At 47.4% G+C, this 26,875-nt stretch overlaps 2 protein-coding genes across 13 annotated transcripts in view; one reads left to right on the top strand and one right to left on the bottom strand.

Annotated features, from left to right (window-relative positions):
• Positions 1-10,176: 10,176 nt before the first annotated feature.
• Positions 10,177-11,765, top strand: CEBPD (CCAAT enhancer binding protein delta). Its single transcript, XM_057734375.1, has one exon. It carries the CDS (start codon positions 10,198-10,200, stop codon positions 10,966-10,968), a length of 771 nt encoding a protein of 256 aa, XP_057590358.1. The 5' UTR covers positions 10,177-10,197; the 3' UTR covers positions 10,969-11,765.
• A 444-nt stretch (positions 11,766-12,209) lies between these two features.
• The window catches only part of SPIDR (scaffold protein involved in DNA repair), a 337,463-nt gene continuing 322,797 nt past the window's right edge, over positions 12,210-26,875 (bottom strand). For 10 of the 12 annotated variants that reach the window (XM_057734363.1, XM_057734364.1, XM_057734367.1 and 7 more), the window contains 4 exons: positions 17,902-17,995; positions 17,125-17,245; positions 16,812-16,865; positions 12,210-12,634 (listed from right to left, as the gene is read on the bottom strand). In XM_057734363.1, coding sequence (XP_057590346.1) covers positions 12,470-12,634; positions 16,812-16,865; positions 17,125-17,245; positions 17,902-17,995 — 434 coding nt within the window. In that variant the 3' untranslated portion in view covers positions 12,210-12,469. Of the gene's footprint in view, positions 12,635-16,811; positions 16,866-17,124; positions 17,246-17,901; positions 17,996-23,333; positions 23,441-26,875 lie in introns of all 12 variants that reach the window. The other 2 variants (XR_009053672.1, XM_057734365.1) reach the window with 2 other exon arrangements.

Below are 26,875 nucleotides of genomic sequence, written 5' to 3'. Positions count from 1 at the left end.
GGTTACCATGGGGCTTACACAAAACATCTCAAGGGTAGAATAGTACATTTTAAGCTGACAGCAATGACTTGAATCAAGATGGTGAACTAGGAGGACACAGAACTCACCTCTCCACGTGAACACATCAAAAATACATCCACACGTGGAACAACTACCACTGAAAACTAGCTGGAGACTGGCAACCAAGTTTGTACAACCAAGTCTGTAAGAAAGATCCACACAGATTCAGGTAGGAAGGGAAGACAAGTGATCAGGTCAAGACCTGTATCCCTGGGAGAGGACTCAGGGGAAAAGGGAGATTACTCAGGCAGACACCCCCCCCCCTCTCGCCCCGGGGAGTGAGAAGTTGGAGCCATATATTGAGTGCCCAGCCCTGGGGTCCAACAAAAGGAAGATGAGTCTCTCTGGCTGGTTTGGAGCTGTTGGAAGCCTGAACTCTGCTGCTGAGGCGTGATGAACACTGGCTTTCTCCCAAAGCTGGGCAGATTGAAACTGTGCTTCTGGCTGACTGGTCTCCCAGGACCAACCCAGTGCACACCCCAGCCTGAGCCAAGCTAACACTCCAGCACCATTTGCCTTCTGTTGCAGTTCTACATGGGAGCAAGAGCTGCCATGACCCAGGAGAAAGCCTGGCTGTGAACTGCTGTGGTGGCTCAAACCCTAAGCGGCATCTGAACAGGGAGGGGACAGCCATTACTGGCAGCCGCACAAGGCAGTGCATCAGACACAGACCAGGTCTCTGATGGCAGCCAGAATGCCACACCCCATGCCCTAGCCCACACCAGAAACCCACACCAGCCCCTCTTTCTCCAGCACTGGTCCCTTCTGGGACTGAGGCTGCCAGTACTGGGAGGGGAAGGAGCACTCACAGGGAACTGAGCCAGCTCGGACGTGAACCTCGGGGCTTCTCCAGCAACACGGGACCTGGCCCTGCCCCCAACAGGGTGGTGATGGCTTCTGAGCAGAGGGGCGTCTCACCTCACACCTGGCTCTGGCTCAAGCTCCCCCATCTCAGGCCCCACCACCTACCAGAGCGATTGCTGCTGGCACACCCTGAGAATTCTAAGATGTGACTTGTGTTCAAGTCAAATTCAGCTCTCTCCGCTAAGCCACTGGGCACACGCAAACTGTGCAGGCAGGGGTGCTCCCACATAAAGACAGCTCTTCAAGACTGCCATAGGCAACTGTTCCACCTGAGTCAATAGAGGCAGGAAACAATGAGCAAGATGAGCAGAGAGATTTATCTCAAATGGAAAATCAAGAATTCCAAACATGAGTAATGAGGATGCCACCTGAATTAGGGAAAAGAACAGATGAACACAGAACTTTAACAAGGAACTAAAAAACTTTTTAAAAATCAGAAAATAACTAAAAGGAAAAACAGAAGGAATGAATAGCAGACTAAGATACTCTACCCGGCAAGATTATCATTTAGAACAGAAGGAAAGAGAAAGCACTTTGCAGAGAAGCAGAAACTAAAAAAAGCTCATCAATAGTAAACGACCCTAAAGGAAATTATTAAAGGGTATTCTCTAAGTGGGAAGAAAAAGATTATAACGAGTAAGTCTCTATAGGAAAGAAAAACCCCACTTAGTGAAGGCAAATACATATTAAAGGCTGAGGATCAAGCACTGAAATGCTAATAAAAGGTTGACAGAAACTTGTGAAATCAAGTATAACTGCAACACTCAGTAAAGGGATAAAAATGAAGATGAAAATATGACATCAAAACAGTGTGGAGGAAGGAAGAAAAAATGTTGACCTTTTAGAATGTGTATGAACTTTAAAAGGACTACCTGTTTAAAATAAGGTAGTGTTATAAGTCAACATACATGAACCCTGTGGTGACTATGAATCAAAAACTACACCAGAGAGCATGGCCAAGATGGCAAAGTAGAAAGACCCTGAGCTCACCTCCTCTCAGGAGCACTCCAGAAACTATCTGCAGAACCACCATTGATGAAAAAGACTGGAAGCTACCAAAGATTTTCTACAATGAAAGCCATAAAGAAGGAACCATGATGAGATGGGTAGGAGGTATGGACTCACAAGATAATAAAACCCCATACCCCTTGGGGTGGGGGGGTGACCCACAAATTGGAGAATAATTATATTACAGAGGTTCTCCCACAGGGTGAGTTCTGATCCCCACATCAGGCTCCTCAGCCTGGGGGTCCTGCACTAGGAAGACAAGAACCTAGAGCATTTGGTTCTGATGACCATTGGGGCTTAATTCTAGGAGACCCACAGGACTGGGGAAAATAGGGACTACATTCTTAAAGGGTGCACGTGAACTCACACACACATACCAGAACCCAGGGCAAAATCAGTAATTTGATAGGAGCCTGGGTCAGATCTACCTGTTGGTCTCGGAGAGTCTCCTTGGGAGGTGGTGGGTGGAGGGTGGCTGCAACCCACCCTGAGGACACAGACACTGGTGGCAGAGATATCTGGGAACATTCTACTGTGTGAACTGCTGGTGGCTGCCACCTTGGCTCATTAGTACCAAGATGTGGCCCCAGCAGCCTGTAGGCTCCAGTGCTGGGAAGCCTCAGGTCAGACAACTAACTGGGCAGGGACACCCAACATCAGACAGGCTGCCTAAAGACTTCCAGAGCCCACAGCCATGCCTAGATACAGTCCTGACCACCAGAGGGCTGAGACCCAGCTCCACCACCAGTGCTCAGGCACTAGCTCTTCTCTCCAGGAAGTCTGCAGTAGCCTCTAGACCAGCCTCATCCACCTGGGGGGCCAACACAATAAAACCACAATCCTGCAGACCCAGCCTGCCCACAGCAGGCCCCAGCCCTGTCCACCAGCAGGCTAATGCAAGCTTTGGGACCCTGGATCCCATATCTAACTGTGAGGAATGAGACCCTCCCCCCCACAAACACATAGTCCAGCACTAACCCCAGGACCTGGGTTCATCTGCCAGTTGGTGGTCAACAGGCCCAGAGTCTTTGGGACTCTGACTGCACCCATCAGTGAGCCCCCTAGGGTTCTGTAGCCACCTGCCTCGTGACCAGCCAGCAGCATCCACACAAGGCAGGTCCTGGCCACCAACTGGTCTAGGGGCCAACCACACCGACCAGGTCACCCACATAGCCCTCTTAGGGGCAACCCCTAGAACATACAGGTAATGAGCAGGGAGAGCACTGCTGGGACGCATAAGACATCTCCTACAGAGGGTCACTTCTCCAAGGTTGAGAAATGGAACTAACCTACCACAGACGTGAAAATACAAATAGCAACTTGGGCAAAATTAGGTAGCAGAGGAACATGTTCTGGATGAAGGAACATGATTAAAAAACCCAGAAGAAAAACTAAGTGATGTGGAGATAGGCCATCTACCCAAGAAAGAGTTCAGAGTAGAATCATAAAGATGATCAAAGAATTTGGGAAAAGAATGCACAGAGTGAGAAGTTAGAAATTTTTAGCAGAGTTAGAAAATATAAAGAACAACCAAACAGATGAAGAATACAGTAACTGAAATGAAAAATATACTGGAAGAAATCAGTAGCAGACTAAATGATGCGGAAGAGCAAATTAGTGACCTGGAAGAAAAAGTAGTGGAAATCATAGCCACTGAACAACAACAAAAAAGTGTGAAAAGAAATGAGGACGGGGCTTCCCAAGTGGTGCAGTGGTTAAGAATCCACCTGCCAATGCAGGGGACACGGGTTCGAGCCCTGCTCCAGGAAGATCCCACATGCCACAGAGCAACTAAGCCCATGTGCCACAACTATTGAGCCTGCGCTCTAGACCCACGAGCCACAACTACTGAAGCCTGTGCACCTAGAGCCTGTGCTCCACAAGAGAAGCCACTGCATGGTAACGAAGACTAGTCCCCACTCACTGCAACTAGAGAGAAAGCCCATGTGCAGCAGTGAAGACCCAACACAGCCAAAAATTAAGGAAAAAAAGAAAATGAGGACAAGTTGAGAAACCCCTGGGACAACATCAAACACACTATTATTTGCATTATAGGGGTCCCAGAGGAGAAGAGAGAAAAGGCCTAAGAACACACATTAAGACATAATAGCTGAAAACTTTCCTAACCTGGGAAAGGAAAGTCACCCAACTCCAGGAAGCACAGAGAGTGCCATACAGGATGGACCCCAAAAGGAAGACACCAAGACATACTGTAATTAAAGTGACAAAAATTAAAGAGAGAATATTCAAAGCAACAAGAGAAAAGCAAGAAATAATATACAAAGGAATCCCCATAAAGCTATCAGCTGATTTTTCAGTAGAAACTCTACTGACCAAAAGGGAGAGGCATGATATAATTAAAGTGATGAAGGGAAAAACTATATCCAAGAATAATCTACCCAGGAAGGCCTGCATTCAGATTTGATGGAGAATCAAAAGCTTTACAGACCACCAAACCAGCTTTACAACAAATGGTAAAAGAACTTCTCTAGGTGAAAAGGAAAAGGCCACAAATAGAAACAAGAAAATTACAAAATGCAAAAGCTCACCAGTAAAGGCAAACATACAGTAAAGGTAGGAACTCTCCACACACAACACTAGTAGGAAGGTTAAAAGGAAAAAGTAGTAAAACTGTCTATATCCACAATAAGCAGTTAAGGGATACACAAAACAATTAGACATAAAATATGAAGTAAAAAACAGTAATCATGAGGGGAAGAGAGTACAAATGCAGGGTTTTTTAAATGCATTTGAAATTAAGAAATCAGCAACTTAATCACATATATACAGACTGCTATACAAAAACATGATAACTGCAAAACAAAAATCTATATAATAGTTGTATACCCCCAAAAGAAAAAGGAACCCAAACATAACAGTAGTCATCAAATCATGAGAGAGAACAAAAGAAAGGGAAAAAAAACCCTACAAAAACAAATCCAAAACAATTAACAAAATGGCAATGAGAACATACCTACTGGTGATTACCTTAAATGTAAACAGACTAAATGCTTCAACTAAAAGACACAGACTGGCTGAATGAATACAAAAACGAAATCCCTAGATATGTTGCCTACAAGAGACTCACTTCAGATCTAGAGACACATACAGACTGAAAGGGAATGGAAAAAGGTATTCCATGCAAGTGGAAATCAAAAGAGAGCCACAGTAGCGGTACTTATATCAGACAAAATTGACTTTAAAATAAAGACTGCTACAAGAGACAAAAAGGGACACCACGTAATGATCAAGGGATCAATCAAAGAAAAAGATATAACAATTGTAAATATATATGCACCCAACATAGGAGCACCTAAATAATAAGGCAAATATTAATGGACATAAAAGGAGAAAACAACCATAACAGTGGGGAACTTTAACACCCCACTCACATCAATGGACAGATCATCCAGACAGAAAATCAGTAAGGAAACAGGCCTTAAATAACATATGAGACCAAATAGATTTAACTGAAATACAGACAACATTCCATCCAAAAGCAGCAGAATATATATTCTTTTTAAGAGCACATGGAAAATTCTCCAGGATAGATCACATGCTAGGCCACAAAATAAGCCTCAGTAAGTTTAAGACAACTGAAATCATATCAAGCATCTTTTCCGACTGCAATATTATAGAGACTAGAAATCAACTGTAAGAAAAAAAAACCTGCAAGAAACACAAACACATGGAGGCTAAACAATATACTACTAAACAACCAATGGATCACTGAAGAAATTAAAGAGAAAATTAAAAAATACCTAGAGGGAAATGAAAATGAAAATACAACAATCCAAACCTATGGAATGCAGCAAAAGCAGTTCTAAGAGGGAAGTTTATAGCAATACAAGCTTACCTCAGGAAACCAGGGAAATCTCAAATAAAAACCTAACCTTAGGGCATCCTTGGTGGCACAGTGGTTAAGAATCTGCCTGCCAATGCAGGGGCGAGGGTTTGAGCCCTGGTCTGGGAAGATCCCACATGCCACAGAGCAACCAAGCCCGTGCACCACAACTACTGAGCCTACACTCTAGAGCCCACAAGCCACAACTACTGAGCCCACATGCTGCAACTACTGAAGTCTGTGCACCTAGAGTCTGTGCTCTGCAACAAGAGAAGCCACCATAATATGAAGCCTGTGCACTGCAATGAAAAGTAGCCCCTATTCTCTGCAACTAGAAAAAGCCTGTGTGCAGCAATGAAGGACCAACACAGCCAATAAATAAAATAAAACAAACAAACAAACAAACAAACAAAAACCTAACCATGCACCTAAAGCAACTAGAGAAAGACGAACAAAGAAAACCCAAAGTTAGTGGAAGGAAAGAAATCAAAGATCAGAGCAGAAATAAATGAAACAGAGATGAAGAAAACAACAGAAAAGGTCAATGACACTAAAAGCTGGTTCTTTGAAAAAATAAACAAAAATGATAAACCTATAGCCAGACTCATCAAGAAAAAAAGGGAGAAGGCCCAAATCAATAAAATCATAAATGAAAAAGAGAAATTACACCTCACACCACAGAAATAGAAAGGATCATAAGAGACTACTATGAGCAAATACACACTAATAAAATGGATAACCTAGAAGAAATGGACAAATTCTCCCAAGACTGAACCAGGAAGAAGTAGAAAATAGGAACAGACCAATCACAAATAATGAAATTGAAAATGATTTAAAAACTTCCCACAAACAGAAGTCCAGGTGAAGATGGGTTCACAAATTCTACTCAAACATTTAGAAAAGAGTTAATATCTATCCTTCTGAAAGTATTCCAAACAATTGCAGAGGAAGAAACACTTCCAAACTCATAGACAAAGACATCACAAAATCAGTATCACAATGAACATAGATGCAAAAATCCTCAACAAAATACCAGCAAACCAAATTCAAGAATATATTAAAAAGATCACACACCATGATGGAGTGGGACTTATTCCAGGGATGCAAGGCTTTTTCAATAACCACAAGTTAATCCACATTAACAATCTCAATAGATGTATAAAAAGATCTTATGACAAAAACTCTCCAGAAAGCAGGCACAGAGGGAACATACCTCACCATAATAAATTAGGCCATATATGAGAAACTTACAGTTAACATCATATGCAACTATGAGAAGGTGAAAGCATTCCCTCTAAGATCAGGAACAATACAAGGATGCCCACTCTCACCACTTTTATTCAACATAGTTTTGGAAGTCCTACCCACAGCAATCAGAGAAGAAAAAGAAAATAAAGGAATCCAAATAGGACAGGAAGAATTAAAACTGTCACTGTTTGCTAATGACATGATACTATACATAGAAAATCCTAAAGATGCCACCAAAAAACTACTAAAGTTCATCAAAGAATTTCATTAAGTTACAGGATACAAAATTAATATACAGAAATCTCTTGTTTTATCCACTAACAATGAAATATCAGAAAAAGAAATTTAAAAAAAGTCCTATTTACCATCACATCAAACAGAAAATACCTAGAAATAAATCTACATAAGGAGGCAAAAGGCATACATTCTGAAAACAGACGCTGATGAAAGAAACTGACAACATAAACAGATGGAAAGATATACCTTGTTCTCATGTTGGAAGAATCAGTATGTTAAAATGACCACACTCTCCAAGGCAATCTACAGAATCGGCGCCTCCCCTATCAAAATACCAATGAGCTGTGGCAGGACTGGCAGGTGTGGGCTGAGGGGCTGAATCCACTGGACAGGATTACAGGCTGGGAAGGTAAATTGCTTCTCCTTGTGTTTTATACTGGGAACGTGAGCAAGTGTATGGCAGGTTTACCCTGCCTCAGAATCAAATACCTGTTCTCAGCTCTGGCTACTTTGTAATCTGGGGGCTCTGTCTGCTAAATTCCAGAGGCTGAAGTGAATGCAGAATTTTTTACCCATCACAGTAGGTTTTTAGTAAAATACACAGGCTTTAGCAGTGCCAAGGATGTGACACCCCAGTACCCAGTGGCTTCGTTCTTTTGGTCCTTATATTCCCTTTTACAAAAATATATATATAGTACATCAGGTTTATCCAAAAAGTCTGTGTTTGTAACCTTACTATCTGACACAAAGCACATGAGAATATACCAGTTAAAATTTAATCTAAAAAGTATCTAATCTGATAGTTGAGAATCCTCATCTGAAGAGGGCGCTAAAGTCACACTTTCCCTCCTCTTGACACTGTCGCTGCTTACAGAAGGTGTCTCGCCCAGCAGGAAGCATCCAAAAGCGATCCCTCGCGAGGGCTGAGGTGTGGCCCCGCCGTGTTGTGACCGAGCCAGCCCGGCTCCCAAGGCCCAACAGGGTCCCACAGCTGGAGCACACGCAGGCACGTTGCAGCGTCCTGAATTTCTAAAGGACGGATGTGTTTATGGATGTGTTTAGAAAGTGCACCTGAAGTGCTGCCTTTGAACAACTCAGCTGAGCTCAACGTAGCAACGTCCTCATAAACACGGGAATGCAAGGCGCCAGTGTTTTTGTTTTGTTTATATAAATTTATTTATTTACTGGCTGTGTTAGGTCTTTGTTGCTGCACACGGACTTTCTCTAGTTGCAGGGAGCGGGGGCTACTCTTCATTGTGGTGCACGGGCTTCTCATTGCAGTGGCCTCTCTTGCTGCAGAGGCAGGCTCTAGACGCTTAGTTGCTCCATGGCATGTGGGATCTTCCCGGGGCAGGGATAGAACCCATGTCCCCTGCATTGGCAGGGGGATTCTCACCCACTGCGCCACCTAGGAAGTCCCCAAGGCGCCAGTGTTTTTAAGGAATACTTTGACTGCTTCCTTTTGACGGTTCTACTTGGAATACCACAGGCTCAAGATTCCGAACAACGAGAAATCGTGAACAAGTCTGTACTTATCTTGGATAAATTAATAGTAGATTTAGGAAAAGACAGTAAGTGGAGACATTCAAAAAATGACTGTGAACAACGACTGTCACAAAAGCCAAACTTTAAATTGTTTTATTGTATTCTTGTCTTTAATTTGCCCAATATCATAACAAATCCCTACTTTGTTGGTCTATGACCTCTTTTTCCAGAAAAGAGAAGAAAACTCTTAAATCTACTCTTAAATCTACAAATTATCATTAATTGCTAGTTAATGCAACATCTAAAGCTAATTATCTCACTGAATTATTTTCATGAGAATATGGTTCTCCGTGTAAGTGTTTACTTTCCATTCCCTGACTGGAGAGGGCTTCAGTAGCATTTTTATGGCTTCCAAAATAAATGTTTTTTTCTCTGGGTGTGCATGAACCACTCTCTCTGAGTTCCTGGGTTTTACCCTTAGTTTAGTGGGTGATGAACAGTGTGACATGCACATCACGCCCCGGGTAATTCCAGCGCAACGTCTGTCCTTCTAGAAAAGCTCCTCAGTGTCTCATGGTGCCGTCATGACAAGTCACCTCTGAAATACTGTGGAGCGTGCGGTGCCGGAAAGCAACGAAATGAGAAGAGATGTGGACAGACGCCAGGTCTGCACAGGGCCCGTGATGTGAGGAACAGAACTGACCCGAAATGCCTGACCCAAACTGCAGGATGCGTCAACCAACAAAGCCGGCTGAGCCTTGTCCTGCATTTCACCACGTGAAGAGCCAGCAAGTGAACACCTTGTCAGAGCTACTCTTTCTCCTGAAGGGGCCCTGCCCCACTGCTTTGGATCCAAAGGGACTTCTTTTGCGGATGTTGAACAGAAAAAAGGAGCGCCTGGAACTGAAACCAGACATCACCGCAAGGTGGCACTGCTCCGCGGACCTGGAAGCAGCGTTGGGGCGTGGGGTTCGCGGGGGCTCGCGGGGTTCGCGGGGGCGGGGAGGTCTCGCGGGCTCGAGCGTGTAGGTCTCGAGGGCTCGTGGGGCTCGCGGCTGCACCCGGCCCGCCGGGCTGGAGAGCGCTCCCCGGACCCGGCGTCACCCCGCAGGGCAGCGTCGCGACCCCCCGCCCCCGTCCCCGCGACCGGGAAGCACCGAGACCCCAGTGCCCCGAGGCAGCGCCCCGGGCCCCAGTCCGCGCGCCGCTCCGGCTCCGCAGGCGCGGAGGCCGCGACCCACCAGCAGGAAGGAGGAGGCGCGGCCGAGGGAGGGTCGTTCCCGGCAGCGCCGCGCGGGCCAGGCCGGCGGGCAGGAAGCGCGGGGGAGGCGCGCGGGCGGGGGTCCCGCGGTCCGCGGCCGGGGCGGGGCGGGGCGTGCGCGTCAGCCCGGCTAGAAAAGGCGGCTCCCGGCCCGCCCGGGGACCGCGCTCGCCGCCGGCCCGACGCCGCCATGAGCGCAGCGCTCTTCAGCCTGGACATCCCGGCGCGCGGCGCGCCCTGGACCGCGGAGCCCGCTGCCTTCTACGAGCCCGGCCGCGCGGGGAAGCCGGGCCGCGGAGCCGAGCCGGCCGCGCCCGCCATGTACGACGACGAGAGCGCCATCGACTTCAGCACCTACATCGACTCCATGGCCGCCGTGCCCACCCTGGAGCTGTGCCACGACGAGCTCTTTGCCGACCTCTTCAACAGCAACCACAAAGCGGGCGCCCTAGAGCTACTGCCCGGCGGCCCCGCGCGCCCCGCGGGCCCGGGCCCCGCGCCGCGACCGCTCAAGCGCGAGCCCGACTGGGGCGACGGCGACGCGCCCGGCTCGCTGCTGCCCGCGCAGGTGGCCGCGTGCGCGCAGACGGTGGTGAGCCTGGCGGCCGCGGCGCAGCCCACGCCACCCGCGTCGCCCGAGCCGCCGCGCCGCAGCCCCGCGCCCCCAGCGCCCGGGCCGGCGCGCGACAAGGCAGCGGGCAAGCGGGGCCCAGACCGCGGCAGCCCTGAGTACCGGCAGCGGCGGGAGCGTAACAACATCGCCGTGCGCAAGAGCCGCGACAAGGCCAAGCGGCGCAACCAGGAGATGCAGCAGAAGCTGGTGGAGCTTTCGGCCGAGAACGAGAAGCTGCAGCAGCGCGTGGAGCAGCTCACGCGGGACCTGGCCGGCCTGCGGCGCTTCTTCAAGCAGCTGCCCGGCGCACCCTTCCTGCCCGGCGCGGGGGCTGCGGACGCGCGGTGACGCGGGGGGCGCGCGGACTGCGACCGTAGTGCCTGGAGCCGCCGGGCCGGACCCCCGGACTGGGCCGGGACTCGGACAGCTGCCGCGTGGACCCAAAGTAACTGTGAGGGCAGCTTCTCTACATCCTACGCTCTGGGATGCAGCTAAGGTACATTTGTAAAAGAGACTTTTCGGACAAGCCTTTGTACTGTAGATACGAGAAAGACTGAGCATGCTCACTTTTTTATACTGATTTTTGCAGTATTTGTAAGAATAAAGACGCGTTAGACCCACCTTGATTCCTGCGCTCGGGGCCCTCCGGATCCGCCGGGGAAGGCGCGTCTGGCTGGCGTGCGCCCCGGGGCCGGGTTGCTGGAAGACCGTTGCTTTGCTTCTCAAACAGGCCGAACTCCACCTGTGGACGTGCTTAGTTAACTTGCCCTAGACACGCTCGGGTGGAAGATGCCCCGGGAACGTGTCAGAAACCGGCCGGAGCGGGTCCCACCTCGAGTGGGGGCTCCAGGGGCAGGGAGAGGGCTCAGGTTATCCGAAAACCAGTCCGACTCATCTTGGCTTTCATGGGATTTGCTTGCACTTTCCTCAGTCCTGTAGACAGCGTCAAGTAGATTTTCAAAGTGCGTAAAGTACAGAAATCATGTAGGAAATGGAAAGGACAGTTACAAAGCTACTTAAAATCGGCTACCTTGCTGGTGCTTGTAACGTTTTAAAGCTTAATCTGGACGAATAAATAAAGCCGTTGCCTTCCGCCCCATGAGAGTGGGTACTAGGCAGCCTTTCTTGGTCTTGGCTGCTACGTCTATATTATGTAATTAAGTAACCGTGGCTTGTCATGATTATATTGTTATAAGGGAGGAAATACAAAATCTTCAGTGTCCAGAGATATTTAATCCATGGTTTTACTGTTATCTCAGACCTCTGCCAACAAGGTGAACGATTACCCAGCTCTCGTGCGGCGGGGTAACCTTGGCTCCCTGCGCAGTGCCTGGCAGTGCTAACAGACCTGTCAGTCTCTCCATAGGGAGCTATCATCACGCCAGTCACTTTATCTATACTTTGTGGGAAACAGTTTTACCTCTAACATAGTTCCCCAGAACATTTTCCAAAACACACTGAACTGCAAAACGCTTAGGTTGGACACTGTGTGGAGCAGTAATGTGACAAAAGAGGACAAAGGTTTACACTTTGCAGGGTATTTTCTGGGGAAATGTTAAAAGGAATATAAGAAAAACCCGCTGAACTCGTAAAATTTGAACACTTTAAAATTACAGTGGAATAAAATAATTTTTTCTACTACATTATTGTCTACGATAGATAAAAAATGAAAATTTCAAGCTTATTGAAGCTTTAACATGTTCCTAAATTTGCAGAAATAAAGTATAATCATAGAAAAAGCATTTTGATTTATAGCTTACAAAGCCAAGATCATAAAGTACATTCACTCTGCCCAGAGTTAACAGACAACCACCCAAACCACCACCACCTCGCAGCCACTTTGTAAAGTTCACAGATCCTGTGGCTGCAGCCGGTGTTCTGAAAAGGCTCTCCCCTCACTCAGGAGCTCAACCTCCTCTAGTCGCACGCAGCTGGCCGGGTGGGTGGTGATGGACTGGACGACACAGGTTATCGGCCCCACCTCCTTTCCGAGGACACTCCTCACGTCATAGCTCTGCAGGGATGAGAGGCAGGATGGTTAAAGCAAACAACCCTGGATGTTCTGTTCCCAGCAGCACAGGACACCACAGACAGCAGAAGGCCCTTCCCTGGCCCATGGCCCCTCTCCAGAGGTGAGAACAGGCTGCAAGAAAAGCAAAGGAAGGAACTGCTCTTTTCTGGTCACTAAATCAGTTTTTACACAAGAACACGAAAAATATCTGTTATGGGAGGTTGTCAGTGGGTGCAAGGGTATGTGTCTCCCAGCTGGCTGTCCTAGGAGAGGAACGGGGGAAAAGCACACGTGAAGCACTCATCGAGCCTGCCGCTGACTCCCACTTCCCTAATCGAGCAACTCTTCTGCTCAAAGGACTTCCTTTGCCCCAGACTTCCCTCCTTAACAGGATCCCATTTCTTCCAGAGTTACACACTGAACTAAATACCTCTTCCTGTGCCGTAGAAAGCTTTTCCTTCACATTGTTTGATGACTATCTTAGGGAACTGGTGAATCGTGGGCAAGTTTTCACGTCTACAAGGGAACGTAGATCAAGGGCAGCAGGAGACCGTGGTGACCAGGCTGGGAAGGTGCGCTCTGCCCTCCTCCTGATCTCTATGGATCAAACTTCAGAAGCCTTTCTTTTGGGCGTGGGGCTGAAAATAGAGGTTTACTGGTCTTATCGGAGACCGAAGCCCTAGAAAGTCACGTGTTCTTTCGGAAACTCCTTTGCTGCCACTTGCAGAGTAACATCAGGGGTACCTCTCAGGCCTCCTCTGTGCCAGACACTTGGCGAATGTCTGTGATTACTGGTTGCAGTGCTAACTCGCCCCCTCTGTTATCAATGTGTCCTGGCAGAGGAGACTGAGGGGCCGGGGTTCAGACAACACGGCCAAAGCTGGCACATCTGTGGCTCCTTGACCGGCACCTCACTGCCCTCACCCTGGGTCTAGGCTGGGCGGCTGACTGGCTTCTCATGAACAGGGTGTGGGGGAAGGGGCACAGTGTGTCTCAGGCTTGGTCAGGACAGGGGCCCATCTTCTGCCCCACTCGGGACCCAGACACCCATGAGGGGGTCCATGCCGTGTGGATATCTGGCCAGAGCCAGGGAAGATCCACAGGAGCACAACGGCCGGCCAGGGACTGAAGGGCCTCCTGTGACAGCAGCCCAGCCTGTGGGGCAGCAGCTGCTGCCCAGTGGAGCCTGTTCAAGACTGCAGGTCTGAGTGCAGAGTATGTGTGGAAGCCCTGAGCCTTCAGATGGCTTGTTCTGAAGCAGTAAATGTCCAGGTCACTCTCGGATGTGGACGCTGCCCTAACGCCAGCTCACCACAGTGCTTGTCTTCCCATCTATGAGACAGGCATGGCCTCCCCACCATGGCTCGCAGGGGGTTCCAGCTTCCATGGTAGCACGTTTGGGTGAAGGGGGAGTGAGGATCGCAGGTCCAGGAAGGTGAAGGGAGGAAACATGAGGATGAGACTGGACAGTGGGGGGGCCTCCCGCCAGGCTCCCGTGGCCAAGACCTCAAGGTCACGGCTCCTCCGTCACTCCCAGGGCTTCTCATGAGCCCGTGAGGAGCCTCGCACAGACACGATGGAGGAAGGGGGCAGTGACGCCAAGGAAGGCTGTGCCCACCCAGGGCCGGGAGGACGGTGGTGACACTGGGCGTGGCTGTGCCGTCTACGAGGGCTGCACCTGTGTGTGGGGGTGGGGCCACCCCCACTGGGTACAAGCACGGAACTTGACTGGAAAAAAAAGTCCACAAAAAACCCTCTTTTCAAAATGTCAGATTTGGCAGCTACAGTTTTCAATAATAACTGTATCGTTTATAAATGGAAGTTAAATTATAGATATAGTTAAGGGAAATTAACATGGAGAAGTTAAAACAATCATACCAGCAAACTCCCATGTGCTAGTCATGTGTGTGTGTGTGTGTGTAAAACATGCCTCTATTTTTAAAAGGTACACTGTATTTTCCTTTAACTTCTTCTGTGAACTCGTAATGTCGCCCAGGAAGAGTGGCGGGTATGACCACTGCTTTCCCATCTGGAGCTTGGCCTTGTTAAGTGGAGGTGTGAGACCCAACACTCCTGTGTCCTGACCAGAAGTGGCACGTTTTGTTCCCCGGAATGGAGTCGTGGTTCTCCTGGAAAGTTCTCATCTGATTCTCTGGATTTTGGTGAATGTACAGCCTCACCCTGAAACCTGACAGAATCCAGACAAGCCTTGTGGCCGATGCCCCCCCAAAGTCTCTCCTACACCCGTGTTTGCTTACTTCCAGGTTGACGTAAAGCCTAAGAATCCACTTCGCACAGAGCCAGGGGAGGGGTGAGGAGCTCTGCACCTCACATCCGACAGCAAAGCAGCCACAAAAGGGCCACTGAGGTGCTCGCCACCCAGGCCCCTCGTCCAGGGCACCCGCACACACACTCCACACACACACACCTCTTGAGCTTTTTAGGAGTACAATGTAAACAGTCGAGGAGTTTCATAGGTGGGAGGTACAGCCTGCCCCCATCAGAAGGGATTAAGTGAATTGAGGGGGTTCCTGTCAGGCCCCCTGGTCTCGGTCCCCAAAGAAAGCAGGTGGTTGAGGGCCACTCTCCTGGGAGCCTGGGGCCCAGAGGAGGCACCTGAGTAACTGCAGGGCCAGCAGGTGTTCAACCATGGGCTTTATTTGGTTCGTTGTGCTGTGTTCTCCTTAAGCAGGACTCCCCCAGCATCCTCTACAGCAACATGTTCCCTGATGACCCAGATCTGCTGTCTTTAGTGCCTGTTTAAAGCCCCCTACCTTGGAACTCTCCCATCCATCAGCCTTACCCCAGGACCGACAGTCACAGGAACTGCGGCCTTGCCATCCGTGAAACATAGGACTTCCATCAGAATGGAACACATGCAAGATCCCTATCAGCCCCTGCCAAGTCGGCTACCCTCTAGGTTGTGGGAACAGCAACGGCCCTCCCTTTGCGGGGTGTCAGGGGTCTCTGCATCTGACAGGGAGCGTGCCCGTAAGCCTGCCCCGCCGCCTCCCAGGCAGCACGGACTCTGCCCACGGGGACCCTTGCGGGTGGGGAGATGAGGCAGCACCAGGACAGCGAGGGGCACGGTGCCTGGCTGTTGCAACTGCTTATTTACATCGTACTTGCACAGTCAGGGATACTTGTGTATAAGCCCTCTTACAGCCTGGTCCAAACATCAGTCCCCACCGCCCATCAGTCCCTTGGATGAAGGTTTGTGCTGTGGGGTCACCGAGTGGCTCTAAAGAGACGCATGAGGCTAGCAATCAGAGCTGGAACCACAGTCAGACCAGGGATCCTTAAAGGTTCTGCACACAGATGTGTCCACATTCCAATTTACTCCAAACTCTGACGCCTGGTGTAGATGAAAGAATGTAAGGGCTGCTTCTCCCCTGACCCCCAAGCCCAGGAGGGGCAAGCGGCCGGGAGGGCAGCCTGGGAACCTCCAAATTTGGGCTGGAATTAGAGCTGGCATTTGGCCTTGAGAAACCATCAGGATGTTCTGCAGGTGCGAGCCTCCCCTTTCACAGCAACCTCATGAGCTGGCCCATGTCTGCCACCTGGACATGGACCCCAACGGGGCACAGACACAGTGCTCTCTCAGGGCTCAGCGATTCCACAGGCCACTTGTGGGGCTTTCGAATGGCTCTGGCAAGGACAGATCTCTCTCATTTATGAGGGCCAAAGGTAAGGTATATGTGCTCAGGTGGTGTTTCTTTGAGGAGCAAGCCTCACACCTCTCTACGAAGCCCCCCCGCCCCAGTTCCCCCGCCCCCCCCACAGTAACAGGGCACATCTGAGAAATAACAGTCAAGTTTCCAGGCACTCAGACTCTAGAATACCCACAACTGAAAAAAAATGTGTGTCTCAGATAATTGTTCTGTTAACATGAACCTCCATGGTAGGAGGTTTAACTTGAAACCTCAAGACTGTCTTGCCGTAGGACAGATTCGTGTATCTACTGCAAGATGGCTGATCAGCAAATAACCTCGATTCTAAAAGGGAAAGGATCTCGTTAGCAGACTTGGGCATGAGTCAGAGGAGGAAGCAGAAGGCCTGGCCGAGTCTCGGGAGAGTCTGAGCTCAGCTCGCACACGGCACAGTGAGGGCCCTTGTCGTAGCTGAGGGACATGGGAGAGGAGAGTGAGGACGTGCACCTGGGCTGGGCACCCTGACTTACCCCATCCTCGCAGGCGGAAAACCTCAGGAGCAAAGAGATACTGTCCTGCAGCAACTGCAAGAATAGCCAAGGGCTGGGTCAGGGCCCCACCCCCACTCACCAGGAATCACCCCCTCCTGAGAACTGACATGCTGCTCTAAGCCACCAGCTTCCATCTCAGAGCCTTAAGTCAGACGGGGGAAGGCTGTGGCCCCGTGGGGGAGCACTGCCCCCTTTCCCAGGCAAAGAGCAGGAGATGCAGCCCCCGCCTGGCCACGGGTGAAGAGGGGTGCAGGAGGTGGACGCGGATGCACGAGTTCCTGCCAGTTCCTACCTTGACCCTCACTGTGCACTGGGGTCGCGAGGGGCAGTCCAGGGAGACCTGCAGGTGCCTTCTGAGAAGGGGAGAGGTGACCATGCGGGAGCAGTCCCCACAGGAGAAGGCGCCCCTGTTGCTGGGAAACAAGAAGGCACAGAGTGTATAAGCCTGGCGGTAGACAGACATTCCCTGCACACGAATTGTCTGCCGAGTCAGCAAAGGCATTCACGTCCAGCAACCCGGCTCCTGAAACTGCCCGAAGCAGCCTGGGCTCAGAGGTCCAGCTGCACGGACACGGGCAGGGACACCCCCCCGCCCACTGCTAAGCGCACGGCCAACAACGGGAAGGGGTCTATTCACCCGTGTCTCTGCTCCTTCTTGCTTCCAAGGAAACCCTGTCTAGGCCACCACGTGGGGGGTCATCAAGTGGCAGGAAAGTGAGGACATGCCCTGTGTACCTGCCTCAGAGGACGGGCCCCACAATGCGGTGGGCCGGGGGGCCAGGGGCAGTAACACTGGGTGGGGAAGGGATGTCTGCTTGCAAATGGTCAGCTGTGCCGTCACCAGTGTGTCTCACATTCATGTTTGCCCTGAGTTCTTTTCCTCCTACCTGATAATGAAGGAGTCGAGGAAACCTGACAGGAGGAGCCTCAGGGAACAGCAGAACCCATCACAAGGAGAGAAAACACAGTGCCCAGCCTTCTCCTGCAGCTCGGCTGCTTTGTGTGCCTTGGGCCTGGCCCCCGGCCCGAGGCACGAGGCAGTGGGGTCCCCGACTGCTGCCAGCCCTACCTGTCTTCAGGGCTCCATTCCAGTCTCTCGCTGCCACACAGGTCACACGCAGGCCAGGAGCAGGCGGTGCTTTCGTCCACAGCGACCACGGTGCCTAGGCCCAGGGAAGAGGAGCCAGGCTCAGAGGCAGCTCTGTCCCCCCAACTTCTCTCTGCTCCTCAGGCCACAGATGGTAACAATGAGGTGCCCCAGGTTTGTTTCTCATTTGCGAGTTTTATATAAATGTTGCTAAGCTTTTTATAATTTCCATTTACTGCACAAAGGTACAACAAAGAGCAAGTTTTAAAGCTTAGGCATATTACCACCTGAGTATTTTCACCTTTTTTTTTCCAACGTGCACTGTGACAAGCACCCCACCCTGCACGGTCTCGTCCTGCCCTCAGGCTGCTGCATGGCTGTCTGTTTATGTCATGGTTTCCTTGGCTACTCTCCAGCCTGGACACCAGGTCTCCACACGGCTCTAGCCCGAGGCACTGGGCATCTGTCTACTCAGCCCCTTCTGCGCTGGACCCTTCCCTTAGGATGGGCTCATGGAGCGGAGTTGCTGTGTCCAAGTGCGTGAGCGCAGAGATGGCGGAACCCCTTTCAGAGGCGCTTCCCACAGAACCTCCAGCTCACACTGTCCGCACCCACCCACTGCACTGACGCTCACGCGGAGGATCTGCCTCCTGGACGGTGAGATGGGCTCCACAGCTTAGCTTCCACTTCTCTGATGAGGAAGGAGAGATACTCTTACTGGCGTGTTAGTATCTCCTCTTATGTGATCTTTCTGGTTCCCTTATTTCTTTCTCTTTTTTAAATTAATTAATTAATTAATTTATTTATTGGCTGAGTTGGGTCTTTGTTGCTGCGCACAGGTTTTCTCTAGTTGTGGTGAGTGGGGGCTACTCTTTGTTGTGCTGCGTGGGCTTCTCACTGCGGTAGCTTTCTCTTGTTGCGGAGCACGGGCTCTAGGCGCGTGGACTTCAGTAGTTGTGGCTCACGGGCTCTAGAGCGCAGGCTCAGCAGTTGTGGCACACGGACTTAGTTGCTCCGCGGCACGTGGAATCTTCCCGGACCAGGGCTCGAACCCACGTCCCCTGCATTGGCAGGCAGATTCTTAACCACTGCACCACCAGGGAAGCCCTCCCTTATTTCTTTTTTCCTCCAACATTTGTGATTTATTTATTCAACAAACAAATACATATACAATGCTCTTTAGTGTGGGATACATACAGCACTTTGAACATAAGGATAAATGCCACAATCTATACTTTCATGGACCCCACAGACTGGTTGGGAAAGCAGATAAACAAATGAGTAAAAATATCATGAAATATGGGAGAAAATATCTGCAAGAGACACTCTGCTAAAGAACTGCTATCCAACATATATTAAGAACTTTTAAAACTCAACAAGAATCAGGGTAATCTGATTAAAAAAAGGCCCAAAGACTCTGACACCTCCCCAGAGAAGATGAACAGATGGCAAAGAAGCACATGAAAAGACGTTGAGCATCATGTCTTCAGGGAAATACAAATGAACACAACAGTGAGACACCAAGATACACCTATGAGGACGGCCAAAGTCCAGACACTGACAGCACCAAATGCTGGTGGGGATGTGGAGCAACAGGAACTCTCAGTCATTGCAGGTGGGAATGAAAAATGGTGCAGCCACTTTAGACAGCTGGGCAGTTTCTTACAAAACTAAACACAGTCTTACCATACAATCCAGCAGTCACACTGCCTGGTATTTAGACAAAGGAGTTGAAAACGTATGTCCACATAAACACTGGCATGTGGATGTTTACAGCAGCTTTAGTCATAATTACCAAAACATGGAAGTAACCAAGATGTCCTTCCGCAGGTGAATGGATACATAAACTCTGGCTCATCTAAAAGGGGAATATTATTCAATGATTTTTAAAAAATGAGTTCTCAAGCCTTGAAAAGACATGAAGGAATCTTAAATGCATATTACTAAGCGAAAGAAGCCAATCTCAAAAGGCTACATACTGTATGAGTCCAACCATAGGACCTTCTGGAAAAAGCAAATCTATACAGATGGAGAAAAGATCAGTGGCTGCCAAGTACTAAGGGGGAGAGAGGGCTGAAGAGATGGAGCACAGAGGGTTTTAGGTCAGGGAAGCTATTCTGTATGATGCTATGATGATGGCTGTATGTCATGAATTTGTCTCAATTCACAGCATGTATGACACCAAGAGTGAACCCTGCTGAAGACTATGGACTCTGGGTGATGATGACGTGTCGATGCGGTTCATCAATTATAACACATGCACCATCTAGTGGGGATGCTGACAGTGGGGGAGGCTGGGCATGTGTGGGGGTGGGGGGAATGTGGAAAATCTCTGTACCTTCTGCTCAATTTTGCTGTTAACCTAAAACTGCTCTAAAAAATAGTCTATTAAAGAAAACTATGAAATACTAAATTGAGAAATGGAAAAAACCCCTCAGAGGTGCAGAAGAGAGGACCTCTAGGCTGGCCTAAGTGTCAGGGGAGACGTCCTGAAAGAATGGACCTGAGGTGGGGCTTCAGGTAGCAAAGGGCACAGGCCCACCCTTTACCCTGAGGTGGGGCTGGAGGCCAAACACGCAGAAAGAAGAGACAGGTAAGACAGCTATGAAGCCTGCAGGCCAGGACCATCCAGGGCCTGGCTGGGAATTCTAGACTTGATCTTGGAAGGGATGAGAAGCCAGAAAGGAATTTTAAACAGGGGGTTGAGTTGGTCTAATTTTCTTGGAATGTGAAGCATTGTACATATCATTAAGGTACACTGCAAATCACAGACCATCCTTGTTGAAAAGTGGGAAAATCAGACATTTGAAAAAAAGGTAAGATGTGACCTAAGTTTCCAGAAAAATAGAACAGTCATCCTTCCTACTCTTGGAGCAAAGAATTTCATTCTCCACTAGAACAAATATTAGGAGAAAATTAGGAGAAAATCTGAAGAGGATAAAATAGAATGATGAGAACTAAGTAGGCTTGGTTTATTAAAATGCATTCATGCAATGCATCCTTGAAGGGCTCTTTAAAAATGAAAATAATACATGTTGATTTTAAAAAGGCTGCCCAGCTAATTTCATTATTCTTGCAAATCTAATCAAGGCTGAGTCAAAGGAATGAAAAGTTAAGCCAATCAGAGCTTATAATATAACTGGAAGGTGTATCTTCACAAGTGGCAGAGTCCAGGTTGGGAAAAGGGCTCCCACCCCAGGGGCTCGGAGCACAGAGGCTCACACAGTCCTTGGCAGGTCTGCTAAATGAATTAAGAAAAAGAAGACTGCTAGAAACCACAGTTCCCTTGACCCTAGGATATCTCTGGGTGTTAACAGCATTTACACTTACATGGGATTAGGCAATTTCCTTCCAATTAGGGAACAAGGCATGAGCTGAGGAAATACATTTCATCTGGGGTCTCCACACCACTGGCAATCCCTCCTGGCAACCCAGGGGACAGCTGGGAATTGTACTATTAACCCTTTAGTATCTAGGACTTTCACTTAAACAAGCATCAGAAGGGAAAAAACAACTGTTGTTGGAGTTTGAGGATTCTGGCATCACACTCAGTGCCTGGCTGCAATTTGCTATTAAAAGCCTTTACATTCTTTGTCTCATTCACAGAAATCTCTTGTAACTAGGCTTGGGAAGGTATATCACATGTTTATTAAAACAACCTTGTAAAAGGTCCTTCCTGAGGGTCCTATTGGAAGCACTCCGGCCCCATCCTTCGTGGGCTGCTAGCTCTCTACCACACTCTCCCCACCTTCTTTCTGGCTGAAAGAAGCTGGGGCTCAGGACCTTCTTCATTTAGTTAGAGGTTGACACCTGGTTTGAGGACAGGACTCTGCCCCCTGCGTGACCACATCCCCTGCACAGCACAGGGAAGATCACTGCCCACCAGCAAGCGTCGGGTACAGAGTGTTGAGTGGTGCAAGGAACATAAAACCAACTGCAAAACTATCCCCCCAAAACAGACTAGAAGGAAGTCCCTGCAGCTCTGGGAACCGATACTGACATTTGGGGAGAGAGGTCATGGGCGTCACCCCCTCCTGGAGGCACCTTCCTGGGAGGTGTTGCTGGTTCTCAGTAGGTGACTGACTCACAGGCCACGCTCTGTGTCTGTTCCAGCTCTGCTCAGGGAACACACTTGCTGTCCTGCCAGGTCCAGACGGCCGTGGGAGACCCTGAGGCCAGCTGAGAGCCCGCTTGGGACAGGCCGGGCAGAACAGAGTGAGGCTTGAGGGGCTAGTCTATTTGATGGAATCAGTCTGCGCAAGCCCACGGCTGGCTGGAGGGCAGAGGGCCCTGTCCCTCTGTCCACCTAGGAGCTTGTTCCTGCCTGGCCTCTGCCTTGGCTGGGGCTCCTGCGTGGAGGGCTAGGCCAATTCTTGGTTTTTGCAGCTGGGCTTCGTTTTCCCTTAATCCTCAGGTCACTGGGTCTTATCAGAGAACCTTTCTGCACTGTGATAACAGTATATAGTATTCACCTGACCCACCTGCACGCCTGTAGGACAGCTGTAGAAACCCACAGAGTGCTCAACGTTAAAATGGTAACGAAGGCAGTGAAAGAATACAGGTCAGAAACTGGATCTACATAAAGTAAAGAAGGGCACTGGAGAAGCAATGAAGAGGGTAAGGTGAAATCTTTAACTTTTGCTGTTCTGAACTGATCTATAAGACAATAGTTTGTTTAGACAATAACAACGATGTATTCAACGTTCTGCCTTGTGAGTAAGCGAAGCGAATGACAGCTGTTATAAGGGACTGAGGGAGAGATGGATAATGCGGCTACACCGTGAAGCAGGCAGTGTTATTTGAAAGTGGATTTGACTGGTTCTAATGGTACACTGCAAACTCTAGGGCAACTACTAAGAACTCTTTCTAAAGAAGTACAACTGATATATTGAGAGAGAGGAGAAAATGGAATCATATAAAATGCTGAATTAAATTGAGAAAAGGCAGGGAACTCCCTGGCAGTCCAGTGGTTAGGACTTGGCGCTTCCACTGTCAAGGGCCTGGGTTTGATCCCTGGTCGGGGAACTGAGATCCCACATGCCTTGAGGTGCAGCCAAGGGAGAACAAAATGAGAAAAGGCAGAAAGAAAGTGGAAAACAAAAAAAGAAATGAGCAATGAATAGAAAACAAATACAAATATGATAGCTATTAACCCAATGATATAAATATTCACTTTAAACATGAATGGTCTAAATATAAGAAAGAGACTACAAGAGTGGACAAAAAATGTGAGGCAACTCTATGGCGTCTAGAAATCTACTTCAAACACAAAGACACACAGAGATGAAAAATAAAGGGATAGAAAAAGGTATATTATGCTCATGCTAATAATAGAAAACTGGAGAACTACATTAATTTGAGACAGAGCCGACTTCAGAGCAAGGAAAGTTATCAGGGATGGAGAGGGGCATTACCTCATGGTAAAGGGGTCTGTCTGTTCTCTCGGGTGAAGTATCAGTCCTTAATAATGTGTGTCTGCCGAACAACAGGCTGCTAAACCACATGAAGCCAAATGACAGAACTGCGAGGAGAGAAACAGACCCATGGCTGGTATTTTATATACTGTATTGTGCTTGGAGGCTTCAATTCCCTTACCAGTGACTCACAGATCCATAGGCAGAAAATCATAAGGACACAGTCGAACTGAGTAGCACCATCCCCGGTTCTGACTGACGTTTACAGATGCCTTCATCCAGCAAGAGCAGAACACCACCTTCCTCTCAAGCTCTCATGGACATTCACCCAGACAGACCACATTTGGGGCCACAAAACCACCTTAACACATTTAAAAGTATAAAAATCATACTAAATATGCTCCTAAACCACAGTGGAATTAGACAGAAATCAATAAAAGAAAGATAACTGGAAAACCCCCAAATATTTGGAGATTAAACAACACACTTCTGAATAACACATAGGTCAAAGAAGAAATCTCAAGAGAAATTTAAAAATATCTTGGAACTAAATGAAAACAAAAACACATCAAAACTTGTGGGGTGCAGCAAAAGCAGTGCTTAGAGAGACGTTTATAGCACTGAATGTAAATGTTAGAAAATATCTAAAATCAATAATCTAAGTTTCCATCTGAAGTAACAAGAAAAAAAGAAGCAAACTAATATACAAAGTAAGGAGAACATAAGCAACAACAAAAATTAGAGCAGAAATCAAAAACACTGAAGACAGGAAATCAACAGGAAAAAAATCAAGAAACCCAAAAAGCTGGTTCTTTGGGAAGGTCAATAAAAATTGATAAACTTCTAGCTAGGATAACCAAGGATAAAAGAAAGAAGAAACAAATCATTTATATCAGAAATGAAACAGGAGCCACTGCTACTGGTCTCATGGGTCAGTCATAAAAGGACAATAAAGGACTGTCAGAAACAACTCTACACACCCAAATTCAATACCTCAGGTGAAACGGACCGACTCCTTGAAAGACACAACCTGCAAAAACTCTCACAAGAAGAAACGAGTGATCTCAATAGGCCGAGACCCACAGGCACACCTCAGAGATGCTGTGGGCTCGGTTCTAGACCACTCACCTCAGGAAGCGAGTCACAAGAATCTGGGGATTCCCGGTGCATATAGAAGCTATGTCTACACTATGCTATAGTCTATTAAGTGTGCAATAAATAAAAATATGTTGTGTCTAAAAAAATACCTTAATTAAGGAATACTTAATTGCTAAACTATGCTACCCATCAGCCTTCAGCAAGTTGTAACCTTTTTGTATTAGCAGCATCAAACACTACTGACCACAGGTCACCATAATAAATATAATCATAATGAAAAAATGTGAACTACTGAATAAATTACCAAAATGTGACACCAAGACAAAAAGTGAGCAAATGCTGTTGAAAAATAGCACCGACAGACCTGCTTGACACAGGGTTGCCACTAAGCTTCAATTTGTAAAAAAATGCAATATCTACCAAGCACCATAAAACGAAGTCACCCTGTACTAAAGAAACTGAATCAATAATTCATAACCTTCCAAAACAAAGAGCACCTGGCCCAGATGGGTTCAGTGATAAATTCTATCAAACATTTAAGAAAGAAATTATACAAATTCTCTACAATTTCTTCATGAAGATAGTAGCAGAGGGAATACTTCCTAATTCCTCTGAGGACAGCATTCACCTAATACCAAATCCAGATGAAGACATTACATGAAAGGAAAACTACAGACAAATATCTCTCATGAATATAGCTGCAAAAGTCCTTAACAAGACACTGGCAATCTAATCCAACTATATACAAAAAGGATTATACAATGACCAAATAAGATTTATTCCAGGTTTACAAGGCTGGCTCAATATTTAAAAAATCAATTACTGTAATCTATCATATCAACAGACTAAAGAAAAATCATATGATCATATCAATAGATGTAGAAAAAGTATTTGACAAAATCCGACACCCATTCATGATAAAAACTCTCAGTAGTCTAGGAATAGAGGGGGTTTTCTCAACTTGGTAAAGAACATTTACAAAAAAACCTACAGTCAGAATAAACCAATAAAGAAGTTACGTGATTTAGGAAAGAATGAATCAAACCTAAATGATCAATACAGGGGAGCCCAGGACAAGAGCTGACAACGGAGCAACCAGTCAAGATTGATTCCAAGGGACAGAAAGCTCCAGGAGAGAAACTACAAAGGAAGAGGATGACTCCAAAGATTTGTCACTATTTTTGAGGATTTGGAAAATAATCAGGGTGTAGGGCAGGCAGTTCAAGGAAAATAAAAGTCAATATAAAACTCCACAAAAAAAAACCACACAAGAAAGGAAATATACTTGAACTTAGCCAAAAGGCCGAGAAGCAATAAGAAAGGAAATAAAGTATGTAGAATAGTTTCCTGTTCAGCAAAAAATATTTATATAATCATACTAGTAAAAACACCTTTTTTAAAGATTTTTTTGACGACCATTTTTAAAGTCTTTATTTAATTTGTTACAATATTGCTTCTGTTTTATGTTTTGGTTTTTTAACAATGAGGCATGTAGGATCTTAGCTCCCTGACCAGAAACTGAACTTGCACCCCCTGCACTGGAAGGCAAAGTCTTAACCACCGGACCACCAGGGAAGTCCCAAAATACTATTTATTGATTTTCATCTTTGAGGATCACCCTGTAGACAAAGTGCAAAGCATTATAGCTACAGAACAGAACATTATTGACCTTAACAATATACAGAACCAACTGGAGGGGAAGGAAGAGAGCGGTAGAAGGGCAGGTTTCTTTTCCTTCAATGTGTGGAATAAAGAGATATCTTTAGCAGAAAAAACAACAAACAAATAAACAAAACCCCTATAGCTAACATCGTTACCTAATAGTGAGAAAGTTGATGCTTTCTCCTGAAGATCAGGAACAGGGCAGGGAAGTCCCCCCTCTCACCACTTCTATTCAACCTGGTGCTGGGAGTCCCAGCTATTGTGAGAGGCCAGAAAAGGAAATAAAATGTATACACACTGGGAATGAAGAAAAAAACACTGTCCTTGTCCACAGATAACAGTTTTCTATGCAGACTATCCCAAGGAATCAACAACAAAAAATCAGGAACTACAAAATGATTGCAGCTAGGCTGTAGGATACAAGGTTAAAATACAAAAGTCAATTGCTTTCCTATATACTAACAATGAACAAGGGAATCTGAAATTAAAAACACATAACACCATTTACATTAGCTAAAATAAATGAAATACTTAGGTATAAGTGTAGAAAGTATGTACAAGATCTATGTGAGGAAAGCTACAAAACTCTGCTGAAAGAAGTCAAAGACCAAAATTAATAGATATTCCTTGTTCACGTATAGGAAGACTCAACAGTGTTAATGTGTACATTTTTTCTAAGTTGCTCTACAGATTCGACCCAATCCCAATCAAATCCCAGCAAGTTATTTTGTGGATACCAACAAACTGATTTTAAAAAGTTTATATGGACAACAAAAAGACCT

The sequence above is a fragment of the Hippopotamus amphibius genome, chromosome 5 (genome assembly GCF_030028045.1).
Source record: "Hippopotamus amphibius kiboko isolate mHipAmp2 chromosome 5, mHipAmp2.hap2, whole genome shotgun sequence".
NCBI classification, from domain to species: Eukaryota; Metazoa; Chordata; class Mammalia; order Artiodactyla; family Hippopotamidae; genus Hippopotamus; species Hippopotamus amphibius.
The sequence above is the reverse complement of the archived record's forward strand: the minus strand, read 5'-3'. Positions and strand labels throughout refer to the sequence as shown.

What these genes read in the sequence shown, in the direction of transcription:
- CEBPD (XM_057734375.1), top strand. Translation starts at nt 10,198, where the DNA reads ATGAGCGCAGCGCTCTTCAGCCTGGACATCCCGGCGCGCGGCGCGCCC.